The 16,244-nt window shown below is 36.4% G+C and overlaps 1 protein-coding gene across 1 annotated transcript in view; it reads right to left on the bottom strand.

Moving 5' to 3' along the window:
• Positions 1-15,340, bottom strand: part of RXFP1 (relaxin family peptide receptor 1) — a 118,963-nt gene extending 103,623 nt beyond the window's left edge. Inside the window, exon 1 of the mRNA XM_072405978.1 lies at positions 15,093-15,340. Coding sequence (XP_072262079.1) covers positions 15,093-15,141 — 49 coding nt within the window. The 5' untranslated portion in view covers positions 15,142-15,340. The remainder of the gene's footprint in view (positions 1-15,092) is intronic.
• Positions 15,341-16,244: the final 904 nt, after the last annotated feature.

Below are 16,244 nucleotides of genomic sequence, written 5' to 3'. Positions count from 1 at the left end.
TAATACTTTGTATATAAGCCATCATGGTTCTTACACAAGTTACAAGCCTGTTACCATATCGATGTCTTAGTTTTGGAGGTGTACATTTAACTCTGAATTAATATTTATCTGCTTGGGGGTGAATACCCACCAGTACATGGTTGGATAATTCAAGATCCCTATCATATTTCATCAACTAAACTTGACATTAGCCATCTGACTTCTTCAATTGTTAAAAGGTGCTAACTAGAGTTTTTTTTTAATTAACATTAAAATTAATAGATTTTTTAGGAAGATGGGTGAATCATTAAGGAATAAGAACCTGTCACAGATCTGTCTGAACTTAGAATGTAATAAAAATGCATAATTATAAGTTAGCATCTTTAAAAACAGCCTAGCTGTGATAGGTATATCTAGAGATATAGGCTGTGGAAAACAAATACTAATGACTTTAACACGGACACCGCCTTTACCCAATGGAGATGCCCTGAAGATGGAATTGGACAACTTTAGTCAAGTTATTTGCAAAAAATAATTTATTCATTAAATTCTATAGGCACAATTCAGCTTAGCTTGCTTGACAAATGGGTAAGATTCTGTATTTTAGCCATGTAACTGTAATTTTCCAAACTCTTTAGGCAAGGTATTCTTTTGCTTGAGTTTTGGCTTTGAGAACTGATCCTAATGTGTAAAATTAATCCTCTAATCATTCTGACATAAAGTTTTCACTGATGGGCACCGCTGTGCTATTTTCATCATGCCATGAATGCTCAATTAGAATTGTCAACAACGTGGAAAACTTTTAATACAAGGTAAATATGTAAAATGAGCTTGGTAATAAAAATTGTGATGATTTAACAATAATTTTAAAACACAACACAAAGTTTTATTCCTGAAGATTATATAGTAATGATTCAGTTTTTTGAGGTGTATTATACAGGCATTCCCTCAACATGATGGGATAGTGACCAATAGGACCATGAAAAGAAAGGATTGGGAGCAGAGGATCCAAATATTTTGTTACTGATCAAAATTCCAAAAATAAGATGTTCTAACATATTTGAGATGACGCTAAGGAAAGAATTAAAATGAAATGTACAAGCAAACAAAACATTTTCAGCTGGATAGTCACATTAAAATTGAAAGTATTGTCTTGCTCAGGGAGAGCTGTTATAGTGTAAGCCGTTATATCTACTGAAATTCACTTTGTTTTTAAAAAGAATTAATTGTTTGGATATTTGGATTTTTTTTCCCCAAGTATAAGGGTTGTATCCCTTTACAAACACTGTACAGCAGCTACATTGTACTGGTACTGCTACTGATATTACCTACTGCATTTCAGTCCATTCTTATGGATGGACTACAACAGTGGTCCCCAACCTTTTGCAGATGGAGGACCACTAAATGCACAGACTCCAGACCGCGCATGCGCGGGAAGCAGTGTGTCACTCAAAGGGGAAAAAACTTCCCCCCGAGTGACGTCATGATGCTGGAACCCGCCCTCTCGATCGCAGGTATGCGATGCGAGAGTGGGTGGGTTGTCCAGAGACACAACCCACCCACCTCACTGAGCCTGTAATGTCTCCGGAAGATATGGTCTGCAGCTTTGGCCGGTGCACACCCCCAAGCAGAGTCCTTCTGACTCCGCTGGTGGGTGCACCGGCCAAAGCCGGGTTGGGGACCTGGTGGGTGCACTAGGGTTGGGGACCTGGTGGGTGCACTAGGGTTGGGGACCTTTGGACAACAACATTTAGTAATTCAAGGACATTTCAAAGCCCTGTACTGTATCATTTTTTGGACATACTGTATGTTTGGACACAGAATACAACTGGGTATTAAAGCTTTAAAGTAAAGATAACATACTGTTGATCCAGGGAACATCTGATTGCATCATGGAATCAGGAAGGAATTTTTTTTGGAGCAAATTGTACCTGGGTTTTTTTTGCCTTCCTCTGGACCAACTATGTCCATAGGGTTTTATATCTGGGATGTTATTTCCCATAGTGGTTGAACTTGATGGACTTATGTTTTTTTTTTCAACCTGACTTACTATGTAACTTTGTAACTATTTATGTAGTTCTAGAATATAGTAAAGATTAAGCAATCAATTTGTACTTCTTGTTTTACCTGTGTGAACCATATTAGGTCATAATGATGAATAATAATTAATACAGTGCACATTGATTGATTAAAACACTACAAGATCTTAAAATACTAAATACATCCATACACACATCAAAAATAAATACATATATATATATATATATATATATATATATATTTAAATATATATATATCTATATGTAATATACTAAAAAGTCACGTAACTGCAGGCTCTGTGACAGACAAGTACTTTTCAGTGTATTTATAGGTGGACAATCAGCAGGCCAGATAATAGGAAAAAGTTATATGTGGTTTGAGAACAAAACTTTGCATTTCTGAAAAATAGAAAATTGGTTTAAAAAGAAACTGCAAACTTTATTGGATTAGGCAAAATATGCTAAAAAGATAAATGCAATTCAAAAATGATTAAATTGCACTGGTAGTAACTCATAAACACATTGTTTTCCCAATGAACTTCCCAAGGTAGTTTATTTCAACCTTATTAACATGGGGTTACCCCTTGAGATAACTTTAAGGTCTTCACAAAACCCCTTTCATAATTACTTTGTCCACAACTCACAGTACGTTAGTGTGATGGTCATTAGGAAGAGTGCCTTTCATATTGTTGGTCATTGGGAAAGCTATCACCCTTACAGATCATTGGTTTCAGATAAAATACCCTGGGATTCACAAACTGTTCATTCCTCTGGAGGAAACCCGATTGAGAAACACTACACTAAGTTAAGGCATAAAAGTATACTGTTGTGCTTTGCACATGAGCCTTTTCTTGTTTCACAATTTTAAGGATGATGGAGTATATTAGCAACCAAAAAATTCTGAATAGGCGATCTTGATGTAATGCACTGCACATACGAGTATGTAAATGGGGGATTAATGTTGCCCTTGTATCCTCTTTTACATTTTTGGTTTGCTTTAGACATCCAACCAGGTATAATACTTACTACCTGATAGATTTCTTTTCTTGTACTGCAAATGCATTTATCTACAGCCTGGAGTTAATTGCCTGGATGGTTCCAGTCAACAATCCATTTCAGAAAGCCTCAGTTCAAAAGGTTTAACTATGTACAGTGAGTCTCTATTTGGGTATATTAATATTTTGTAAAAACATTTGAAAATCTACGTGATTACAGTAACCTCACTGCTACAGAACAGTATAATTGCCATTCAGCTAAAACAGGGCAAAGTGTTTAGGAAAGATTCAAATAGTGACCTGTGATGACACAGGTCCAACAATGTAATTCAGGGAGGATTGGAATCCTTTTGCCTGAGGGGAAAGTATAACTAACTTGTGGGACACCATTACTAATCGGGGTTAGTAACATTCAACTGGACTTTCTAACACAAGAATTGCAAGAACAAGTCCAGCTGAATGTGACTAACTGCTGCATTTTTCCATTCCAGCATTAGGTTTGTTTTGGTCTTTGGCATTTAGTCACATGATGAGGAAAATGGTGCTGGAATACTCTCTGCAAGATATTGTCTGACCATTGCAGGTCTGAATAAAGGTAGTTATATAATGCCCAGCATCTGTGACCAACTTTGGTGTTCAAGGTGATAAAGGTCTCAAGAAGAAAGTATCTTCCCTCAGGGCCACAAGCTCATCAAATCTCATTAGCTCTGTATTAACACCTAAATGACTCATTGAACCCCAGCTAGTCCTTTCCTGATGTAAGAGTTAGAAGCAGGAAATATGTACTTCAACCATGCGTGATTAAACAAATGTGGCTTAGGATTTGTGAAATTGTATTAGTATTTCCCTGGGCTACTATTGATCATTTTACTTAAATATATTATGCAATGCACACATCTGCTTTACTGTTATTGCTAAACATTTAAGGGGATTAATATACAAATAGTTATGTGGTTGATATGGGCAGTTTTTAATTCCCTAAAGTTGTTCTGTGGTACACAGAGTGAATGAATCAAATAAGGAGTGTCAATCTCTGACCCGTAACATCCTCATTTTGGCCCCCAAAGGAATCCTAAATATGAACTGCAGCTGGCCCGCCACTGCATTTAAATAGCTACGCTACTACAATTCCCGGCATCACTCACGTCTATAGACCAGCGGGCTCTCTGCCTATGCGTGGCCCCATACTGTACTGTTATATAGACGAAAGTAATGCTGGGAATAGTACTAGCCCAGCATTGGCCACGTCTGGCATTTCCAGCACTCCCCCTCAGCTACACGTGGGAGGTGCCAGGAGGCTTTTGGAGTTACAGGGGCTTCTTGGCGACCCATGGCCATGTGTCGTATAGCGGTGTCTCAGGCTGTGCGTAGCCTGCTGTTTTCCAAGTGATGCCAGTTGTGATCGCATCAAGGTTTTATATCTAATGAAAAGGAAAGACTTCCTAAATTTTTTTGAATACATTTCAAGGTTGTCCCTTTTTAATTTTGACCCACTGTGTATTTGAGTTTGACACCCCTGAAATAAATGGTTTCATTTTCTGCCCACATTCCTCAAGAAAGATAAGTAAAAGTTCTCCATTTCAAATGCAAAATAATTTTGACACTGCAAAAGGTATTAACAACTCAAAGCTCATTGTTAAACATGGCAAAATGCTACAAATCTGAAGGGTTTGAAGACATCATCCTTTCTTTTTCTTTAGTGTCATTTTTCTAAGGCTTGTGTGTGAATTATGAAACAAAACACTTCCTGGGTCCTCAGAGAATTTCAGGTATGTACAAAGTATTCAGAATTTAAAGTCACTACCCTACCAGACCCTAATGTAGGGTCAATACAGCAGCCACATGTAATAAAATTTTATTCTCAACAATGCCGGCACTAAGAAGTGTGCTTTACTGTAATTTATGCCCAGTAGCAGCCATTTTACCCTGGGGCTAGCTGTAACTGTTTTTTTGAGAGGTTTAATGCTACCTTTACCATTTTTATTGACAGCCAAGCACAGGGAAGAGAGGTACATTGTGACCAGGTTGTGACTGGCCATATTGGTGGCTCAATGAGTGTGATGGTCCGCATCTGCTGGTTTTAGCCCATCTCCTGATGAATGAAGGTGTTCCACAGGGAACACTAGAAAATATTTTGTTGGTTTCTCTAGACTTTAACATGTAATTCCTCCTCAACAAAGCAGCATTTAGTGGTGGAAGCAAGTTAATTATCACTCTGCTTGGGAGCACGATTGGATGGGTAAAGTCAGAACAGCTTCACCAGCTACATAAATTGTCCTGTTAATAAATCAACTTTCTAAGCGAATAGCGTACATAAATCAACCTCAGTGTTTTTTTCTGCTAAGGCAGGCTTGTTTTGAAATCTGTTATCCTCTACTAAAATAATTTTTGTATATAACCTTTTTTAAGCTGTCTGGTATTTCATTATAGGAAAAGACTGGATCATAGGGATTTTTATATTCCTATTTAATGTACAGCGCTGCGTAATATGTTGGCCCTATATAAATACTGTTTAATAATTATATAGTGTGTTTGTATAGAAAGAAAAACAATTTCTTCCAATAATAACAGTTTGTATCATAGATCTTCAGTCTGCCCAACACCTGCTTTTCGGATACAAGGACCTGATTTATTAAAGCTCTCCAAGGCTGCAGAAGATACACTTTCATCAGTAAAGGTCATTCAGCAAACCTGAAATGGACATTTGATAACAAATAGCAAATTACTTTTAAGAAAATCCATTCCAGTTTTTTTGGATCACCCAGGTTCACTGATAAAAGTGTATTTTCTTTAGCTTTTGGAGAGCTTTATTAAATCAAGTCCTATGTGTCATATATTTTTACCTGTGTACTTTTCATTGTATTTCCCATAAATATATGTGTTTTTGCAATAGATGTGTGATTTGTTTTAAACCCTAGCCTGGAGCTTTTGATTTAATTCAGAACGCTTGTTTCAAAAAAAAAAAAAATGAAATATAATTTATACTATCTACTAACGCTATTGTCACCTGTTACCTCTACCGTCCTTTTTTTGCCTATTCAGCTTTGATTCAGTAACTGACATTTGCTGAAAAGAATTTCACAAAGCTTATCAAAATGAAAGAAAAATCAGAGGTTAACTTTTCATTTTCAGGCTCTTTAAATGTTTATTCAATTAATCTTAGATAAAGGAAGCTGTACAAAGAGTATCAGAACAAACTACAAATATACTAGGACTGCTGTGCGCATTGTGGAGACTAACTTAACAAGATTAGATTGATGCACACACCATAGTATGACAGAGAAAACATTAAAGGAATCATATTGCTGATCGAATACTTGTTTTGAACACATTTGATGGTGCAGGGTTTACTATAATTACAAGTACGACCAGAAACCCCCCCCCCCCCCAAAAAAAAAGTACAACTGACAAACAATGGCCTTTTAAATCTAGCCTTGGTGCATTACCACCTAAAGAAGCATGCCAATAATTCTGATAACATGATACTAAAATTAAACTTGTACTGTATTTAAACTTTAAAAAAAAATTCCGACAGACACCAGAAGATTTATAATGATCCGTAGCCTCTGCTGTGCCCCTGTTGATTTAGATTTACTCTTTTAGGCTGGGCCTACACAGACTGTTTCAAAAAAGCATGTAAATGTTTCTAACGCCTTTACATGCATTTTATGCATGTTTACAGGCATTTTAAAGCTTGACTTATAAACTCCTATGATGCGTTTTACAGTGATTTGCTGCAATTTTACATAAGAATTTAAAAGAGTTTTATTTTAACCCCAGGGAATGAGTACAGGCGTACATAAATCTCCTAATTCCCTGAAACGGTTAAAAAGTGAGACAAGACTTGGCCCTCGGCCCTAGAGGAGTTGTAGCACGTGCTCTGTACCTACGTTCAGTGGCATTACTGACGAGGAAGTAAAGACTGGTATCACCAATCCAAGGAGGCTTTTTCCTTCTCGGGCATGCGTAGAAAAAGGATTTCAATAATTGAAAAAAAAGTAAGATCTGCACTTTTATTTTTTACAACTACAGCAGGCAACATCGCCCAAACTCGCGCCTGTGCAGTGTGAAATCAAGTAATGTGGTCAGATGAAGGAAGAAGAAAAAAGATGGTAGCGTCCAGTTCTTTGTCAGCAACGAGATGAAGCAGGAAACCAGGACAACGTGGAAAACAGATCCAGAGGGATTGAGGGATCTACGAAAGTAAAGTTGTGACTTTTTTTTGTTTTTATTTTATTTCCGCCTAAAGTGTCTGGTATGCCAAAAAAAATCTTTACCTCCAAGCAATTACTTATTTATACAGTTCAATTTTATTTTTAGAAGGGTTTAGAAGGGGATTGTGTCAGTAAAATGATATGAGCAGCTTACCTTACTGCATACAAAATCATGGTCTTGCAGCAACCTGGAAAACAATTTTGATTTTCCAATACTACAAAAGTCAAGGTAACCCATAACTTTAAAGAAGTGGTAGCAACCAGCAAATCCCCACAATCCATGTAATATATCAGAATAATTTTTGTTGCTCCAATTAGTATACTTTATGAACATTTTACATTTGCTACTACACATTTAAATATATATATATATATATATATTTTTTTTTTTTTTTAATGGGTTTTAGAATATTTTATTTTACTGTTTTAGAACATATTTTTTTTACTGTTGTCCAAATATAGACAGCTATGGGTTTTATAGTAATCTCTATGAACAGCAAAACTAAAAATAAGTGCACATTTTTCAAAACTTAGCAATAAATGTCAAGTATTCATCATTTTAATAATATAAGCACATATGCAAATTAAGATCAATAATCGTTGGAATGACAGCTTGCAGTTTGTTTTAAAATAAATATGCCTATTTCCCTTGGTACAACTGTTAAACCATTAAACCTTAAACAATACCCACAAATGTTATTTAAATTAGCAGTTTGAAGTTGTAAAACAGAACAAAGCAAATGAATTCTGATGTGATTGAACACTTTACAGTGCTACATTTATTACAGAATGCTAATGACATAGCAGGAAATTCCTGCAAAGTTTCCACAGTTACTATCCCGTAATATATCATAAAGCAATGGGGTTGCAAGCTTAGTTGACACATCCATTAAAATGAACTACTGCAGTTCAGCACACCTAGTAAAATGAATGTAAATTGTGTGATTGTCTTTCTACTTCTGTCTCCTTGCATCATTTTGCTAGTGTTCTGGTGTCAGCCTATGAAAGCCTGTTAACATTTTAGGATGGAACTAACAAAAAATATGCCATAAAAAATTAATATTGCTATTTTAACACCCCCCACCCCCACACACCACCACATAGATGCATACATGTGAGGATTAGCACCAAATGGTGGCAATGATACAACCCCAGGCAACAATGTCTCTTTAAGGCTCTTGCCCATATTTAATAAGAAAAAAAGGCACACAAACAAAATAGTCTTCTCTTGCAGTAGTGGTGTCAGCAATATAGCAGTCCTTCAAAGTGAAAAAAAACAAATTGTTGAAGTTGGCCTCCAGACCAGCACTTCTCCTTTCACAGGCCCAAAACTCCCCAAAAATTGGCTTACACAGTAACAACCCGTGCTGCTTAGTGTCAGGTGAACTAAATAGGCCCATTGGCCTCAGAACAATAGGTCGTTGAAGTTGGCCTCCAGACCAGCGCTTCTCCTTTCACAGGCCTAAAACTGCCAAAAATTTGGCTTACACAGTAACGGCACCTGCTGCTTAGTATCAGGTGAACTAAATAGGGCCATTGGCCTCAGAACAATAGGGTGGGTCAGATTCCCAATTCTGAGTATCATTTTCTTGCAGATCCCCAGCAAAACCAGGACAGAAATGTTAAACAAATCACTGCTGTTTCACCTGAGATACTGCGGTCCCATATAACATCCATCCAACACTTTGCCTAGTAACATAGGTACTGTCCTTGTCCCTGTGTTATAGCTGATATGATATAAAAGGAAACTTTAGCATATGGGGCTTCAGTATTCAATTAAATTTCAGAAACTCCACTACAAAACAAAAAATTAAGCTTGCTTTATTAAAGATGAATGACTAAAAACGTTAATCCACCGGTCACAGTTACAGAAAGCAAAACTCTAACTAACCCTCACCTCTCCTCAGTTCTGTAATTAAATTCACTAGATATGTGGCTGGGCTATTACTGGGTGCATAGTAAATGTAAATCCAACCTTGATAAATTCAGACCACATCAAAATAATGTTATTTATAATGAACTAGAAACTCAACATAACTGTTGAAGAGGGGAGAGGGAAACTGATACCTGTTAACATTGTGTCAGGGTTCTGCTAATATTTGGCAAAGTACACTTCAGTTTAAAGTAAGCCTTAAACTTATGAGGTCAATCTATTAAAATAGTAGAGAATGTTCACATTGCAAAGTAAATAGTGATACGTGAAACTGAGAATTGTATTGCAGCGGGAAACATTTCACGGTTGTATGAGATTATGGGAGCACTATGTAATTGGAGCACAGAGATGACTGGAGAACAAAGGGTCACTGGAGCATGGGGCCACTGAAGCGCAAAAGGTCAATGGAGTGAAAAGGGTCATTGTTGTGCAGAGGACACTGGAGCACAGAGAGTAACTAAAGAATAGGCTCACTAGAACACAAGGGCTCACTAGAACATGGAATCACTGGAGCACAAAGGGTAACTGGAGTATGGGATTATTGGAGCATGGATGATCACTAGGAACAAGCACAAATGATCACTACAGAATGGGATTGCTAGAGCACAAAGGCTCACTGGAGTATTGATTGTCAAATCAACACAGAGGGCAAGTGGATTACAGATGGTTAATGGAGCACAGAGGGTTGAAAGAGTTCAGGTTAGCACAGAGTGTTACTCAAATACAGATGGTTGATAGAGTACAGAAGCTAAGTGATGCATGGGGTACATGCTCTGTATGCTTGCAGCGTGCATTTGGGAACACTGTATTGGATGAAAAGTAGACACTGGTACTCTGTAGACTCATTATTGCCACAAGAAAAATTGTTGTCTAATTTTGGTAAAAATTTAGCCACTCATGATTTCTGCAGTAAAAATAACTTTTTTTATTTTAATTTTTATTCTAATATAGCCTCTGATTTTCAGAAGCAGCTTATTCAACCCTTTTCTATTTAAAGTGTATTTAGCAGCTTAGGCAAGGTTTAGGTTCATGCAGATTAGTAGCATGTGTTGAATGGTCTCCCTAGTGGCAACTTTTTACTTGTGATGAATGTTTACTTCACACAGTGAATAAACTAAAGCTTTGTTTAAATATTTTATTTTCCTTTTATAATAACGCCAATGTACACAATTGGGTAGATAAACACAACTTCACATAATTATTAAAGTAATTTTAAGTAATAACATTTACTTAGCTTGGATAACATTTTTGCATTTTCTCTAGCTTAGAGAACATTTTCAACACATTTAGTATATTGGCCCTTACATGTCTGTGGCAAATGTTATCTTTAACAGTAAGTAAAATTGTTAACACTCCCATAAGGGATGGTACACATACAGTAAAATCAGAATTAACGTTCAAATATTGGAAAATAAACCTTATCACTTACATGGTTTACTATACATTTAAAGAATATAGACAACCAGAAAATGTAGTATTAACCCATATATTCTTACATATTCGTACTGCTTTAGAACCTGTTTTGATCAGCTTTGGGCTTTTTCTCATGGCTTCATTTTTACGTCAGATTGAGAAGTTTGAGATTATTCAGAACTCATCAATGGGTGCATCTGGTCTACAGTTGACCTCCCTCTGACCTGGATATGTGTTTCTCAGCCAGATTTCCATGGAACCCCAGAGTTCCACCAGAGTTTGTCACAGATACTGAATACCTTTTTGGCTATCTATAAGGATGACATTGCTCCTACTTGCCAGCAGTTAAGAGACATTCTTCCCACTGACCACTACACTACTTGTAGTACAGTACATGTACTGTGAACTGGGGATACAGAAATCTTAGCAGGGGTTCCCTGAACATTATTTCAAGGGTTCTCCTCGTGTTAAAAAGGCTGGAAAAGGTTGTATTAGATGCAAACAAAAGTTTGGTGACACAAGTCTTTAAGCTCCTCTTTTTTCACTCTCCATCCTTACATTTCCTCTACACACACACACGCGCACGCGCACGCACACACACACGCGCACGCACACACACACACACACACACACGCACATACACACACACACACACACACGCGTGTACAGATATGATGACTGTGAAAAGTGCATACAAAAATATTAGTTGTCATTATAATTAATAGTTTTTTTTGCTTTTAATTTAAATCCTATCCATGAGATGTAAGTAGCAGAGAATCCTATTACAATAATCTGTTGGATACCAGCCATACTGTTTCTATTCAAAGAATATCTCTGTGTGTAAAATTCATCTCCCACAATGTTTTAGCATGACCCTGGGGAACTGAATTGCTTATGCCTGTAGTTGCTTTATGGTGTTTTACTTGTCAAGTGTCAGTCTAGGTTTTTTCTAGTATAGATTAAACATATATTACACTATCTTTATTGGAATAATATATGTTCTCCAATCATAACTGTACACATTGTGCATTTATCACAGGTTCTTGTATTCTTCAGCTGGCAGAGTTTTGCTTGTTTATGGCTTTTATTGTTAAGTGTAATTCTCACAATGTACTAAATCCTCACACTGTGCTTTCACTTTGATATATGGTTTATTGAAGAACACAAAGAAACACTTTGTATTGTGTTAGTAGAAGAAAAAGAGATACTATATTTATCTATATGTTTGATGATTATTTCCATTATTGTTTTCTGTATGAACATGTTAGGCAAACCTTGTAAATTATAATAGCTCACAGTCAGCTATCAGGCATTGCTTTCACTAGCACACTTCTTAAAGGTCTTCTCAAACCTAGCAGGGTTTGTTTTATAAAGAGGTGAAAACATATGTAGCATCAATTATAAGTTTACTATTTTAAAGAAAAATAAATCAAATGTATTTTGTGACATATACAGGTAAGGTAGTGTAGATACCTTGCTGGTAAGAGCAGGAGAGAATTAATTCACAGAATACATTTGATTTATTTTTTCCAACAAAAACCTGTCTTTCTTTCTTAAAAAAATGTTCTTGATTACTATTGTGGTTGTTGCATATGTTACAAAATCAGAGAGGTAGGGTCACCCTTTCTTTTCTTTGTTTTTACTGTTTTAAACACTTGAACTGAAGTAGTTGCTGCAATGTTGAAAAACTGCCTTTTTTCTAGGTTTACATGAGGATAAATCTACATGGGATCACAGCTAGTCAAGGCAACTTAAAATGGATGGGAGTTCTTCATCAATGTCTCAGGACTGTGACTTGATGCTACAAAAGAACAGTCAGACTTAATGACTACGAAGACACTAGTATATTCAAGAGTATTCTAAGAGGGATACAAGAGGGGAATCCCATCACTGCAGTGCATGATATAGTCAGTACACCATTAAACACCCTAGTATCTTCCCATAATCAACATGTCAGCATTGGATGGACCAGCTGTTTATTTGGCTTAGTAGATATAGTCGGACCCTATGCAAACAAAAAGAAAATATAGGCACATAATTGGAAAGAAAAAGGAAGAATTATCACATAGATCCTAAACCCTCTACAGATTACCATTCTTGCAAATGGAACTTTGTGCCATTATATTCTACTGAGGAGGCAAAGGGGAAGACAAGCAAGCAGGACATCATCGTGCTTTCCTCCTTAGGAAAACACACAATTGTTCCTGATCATTTGTCAACTGAGGGAGCTCTGTATATGAGCCAGATTTAAACCAGAGACTAGCAGAACCGTTTGTGCAAAGTTTTAGTATCAGCAGTCCTGGCAACAGTTACAACAACATTTTAATTCATTGCTTGGTGTGAATACGTGTCACCAAAAATATTGGTTTAGCATAAATTAAAGACATTAATTAGCACCTATAAATATTTTTAAATCAATATAAGGTTTTTATTGAGTAATTGATTTTGTGTCAAAAAATATTTAAAGGGCAAGGCGACATCTATTGTGTAAAGAGGACATTCTTTGTCTTCATCAGGATAGGCATTGTTACTAAAATGAGTTTAAATAAAATATGATCTGGCCTTATATATTTGCAGGAGCATAAAAATGCAGAATTGCAGATGGTTTGTGGTGACATTCTTTAACTAAATCACGCTATTAGAAACTAGTAGCTTTAAAGCTATAATAATATGAATCCCCTTTAGTTGTTGGGACCTGTCCACTTGTTGACTTACTCACCTAACTGTATAGCTTCAGGGTCAATTCATTAGGTCGACCTATCACCAGTCTATACCCATTCCTGACCCACACGAAACAGTTATGAAGTAAAGGTGTTGTCAGAGTTACATGAAAAAAAAAAATGTGCTTTGTAAAGTGACCATTTATCATCCTCTTCTACCTATCATTTGAGCTTAGGCAGGAGAGAGGTCAGCCCCAAAAGAGGTCTTACAGCTTAAACCTAACCTAACATTATGTGCTCCGACAAGAGGAAAACTTTAACAGCACATATCTATCTCTGATATATAAATGTTCACTAGTATTTCAACCCAAATGTGGTCATTCAGATAGCAAATGGCCATTTTAACTAGTTCTTTAAAAGCCTTGCCCCCTTTTGGCACTATGTTCCTCCCCTACTGTTAAATTGTAGAATAACAGAACATTAGTGGGCTGTAGGGGTGTTGTCATTTTACCGGTGAGTGCCATCTATGCATTATTCTCAACAACGAGAAAAGTCGATGCCTTATGTACAGCCAAGCTTAAAATTCAAGGAGAATCTACAGGGTACTTTGCATCATTTTGAGAACCTTAAGACCATTTCAAACCGACTCTGGTTCAGTAAATGTTGGTGTAGAATATTTTACCCTCAAATATGACCCACTCCATAAGGTACAAAATGCTCAACAATCTGATTACCAACTTGGTGATTTGTTAAATAGTCTGGTAAATAAACTTGGTGATTTGATTTCTCTTAATGGACTTTTCAAGAGTTTAATAGTTGGCAATTTACATCAGAAGGGTAGAAAAAACAAAATAAAAGAGTTAAGGCAACTGTACACAACAAATATTCAAAAACGCAAATATAAAGAACATAAATAATATAAAAAAACAACAATTTACCCTATATACACCCCCCAAAAAAATTCTAAATAAATAGATAAAAAAGTCAATTTGTTTTACAAGCAAAAATAATCCCTCCTTAATAATGAAAACTGAAGTTTCTCATTTTTTATTGTGCTAAACGTGGTTTTTCATAAACTGTAAAGACCATAGTGTTACAATTTTTTTAGACAGAGTGGATGCTAACATATTTTTCTTTATAAATGCTAGATCATTGCTTACACCAGAAACAAAAAAACAAAACAAAAAAACAGAGCACTACTTCAGTGCCAGCAACATAGGAAATATAAACTAATTCCAGCTATATGCTTCTTTTTCCTCTAACACCATCATTGATCTGATATAGTGTGCTCTTAATATAGTAGAAGATTTCTGCTCATAAAATAAGAACACACACAGCTGATTTCTAATTCTTCTCTTGGCAAATAAGCAGAGATAAAGTGTAGTAATAAAATAAATGTCCTAAAGCCCAAAATATTATCTCAACTGAAAAATAACTTAAACTGGTAATGGCAAAGCTAAGCTTATTGGATCTAATGTCATCAGATGTAAAAACCAAATAGAGGACTATACTGCACATTCATGTTAAACCACAATAAAATTAAAATTCTGTTTTTGGAAACATTGCTGAGGATACAAGAAGTGGCACAGATGCATGCCACTACTAACAAATCTGTCCACTGACAATCTGATTATGTTAATATGAACAATCTTGCTTTCTAGGACAGATCTATGAATGGGTTTGTATTTAAAGACTGAGAATCCCCAGTGCAGTGCTGTTTGGATAAAAATATACATCTAATTTCAGTTGCCTCAAAAATTGCCTTCAGTGGCCAACTAATCTCACACACATTCAGATCAGTGAAATGCACAGATGAAAGCAATGTATGCAGTGACAGCTAGTTAGTTATGTTTACTTACAGTTCATTCCAATAATCCAGGAGAGATAAATGAGAAATCCAGGTAGCATATCTGTAGAACAGTAGTTACTAATGACAAAGAAGGCAGCTTGCCCTGAACTGAAGGCAGATCATTCAGTGGATGTGTTGGAGTATTTCTGACTGCAGAGCTCACACATCAAGCATCTTCCCTCCCTCTCTCCAGCTTGTTTTCTTTCTGACTGCCCAGCTACCTTTCCTTCCCTTTTGTCCCTAATCTCTCCTATGACCCTTCTGGCTTGCACATCCACAGCAAAGTGAGGAAAGAAGAGGAGAATCAGGGGGTGGAGATAAGGAGGAAGGCAGGGTAATCAAAATAATATTTTCAATGTATTGTACTGTGCTGTAAAAGTTACAGACTGTCACATGGATGATGCTTTGTTTGGGAAAAAGCTGGACCAATATGTGAATGTTTAGGTATTGACATTGCATCAAAGATCAAGGTGCTGCTATTCATTAACAATCCTCCAAACACACACATTTTTTTAATCTAAATTCCTACTCATATTTTTTCCCCCACACTTCTTTAGTGCTGCTTCACCTTATTAAGGCGATGTTCAAATTGGCAGTAAGGTTGCATAGAGAATGAACAGGGGTGTCAGTGAGCAGTTTAGTACCACTCGCTGCCACCGGCACTGCATGGGATCCCTTCCTATTCCATTTCATGTCTGAAACTAGCCTAAAGTTAATTTTCAATGTGAACAAACACTGTGCAAAAGGCAGCATCTAAACAGAACTAAAAGGTAACCTGCCACCCCTCCACCAAAAAATAAAAAAAATGACTTACCATTTTTTCTACAATATTTAGGACAGTCAGGTAACTTAACAAAGTTTTTCCTCTTCATTTCCACTGGGGGGTCCCCCTCTTGCACAGTAATGATGCATGAGTGTCATTTAGTTGTGTGGGCACACATTATAACTAGTCATTATTTAACTGGGATTGGGAAAATGAGTGGTACTGGTCATCTGGTTCTAAGCCTGTGTGGGACACTGCCATAAATAAGGTTAGTATTACAGCAAAAGATTTTTTTTTTATTTTGAACAGTGAAATCAACCCTATTGCATCAAATTATACCGACGGTTCACACCTTAGTGGTAGCAGCCAATTAAATCCTAAAGATGTATGCCATGTATT

The sequence above is a fragment of the Pyxicephalus adspersus genome, chromosome 3 (assembly GCF_032062135.1).
Source record: "Pyxicephalus adspersus chromosome 3, UCB_Pads_2.0, whole genome shotgun sequence".
Classification (NCBI taxonomy): domain Eukaryota; kingdom Metazoa; phylum Chordata; class Amphibia; order Anura; family Pyxicephalidae; genus Pyxicephalus; species Pyxicephalus adspersus.
The sequence above is the reverse complement of the archived record's forward strand: the minus strand, read 5'-3'. Positions and strand labels throughout refer to the sequence as shown.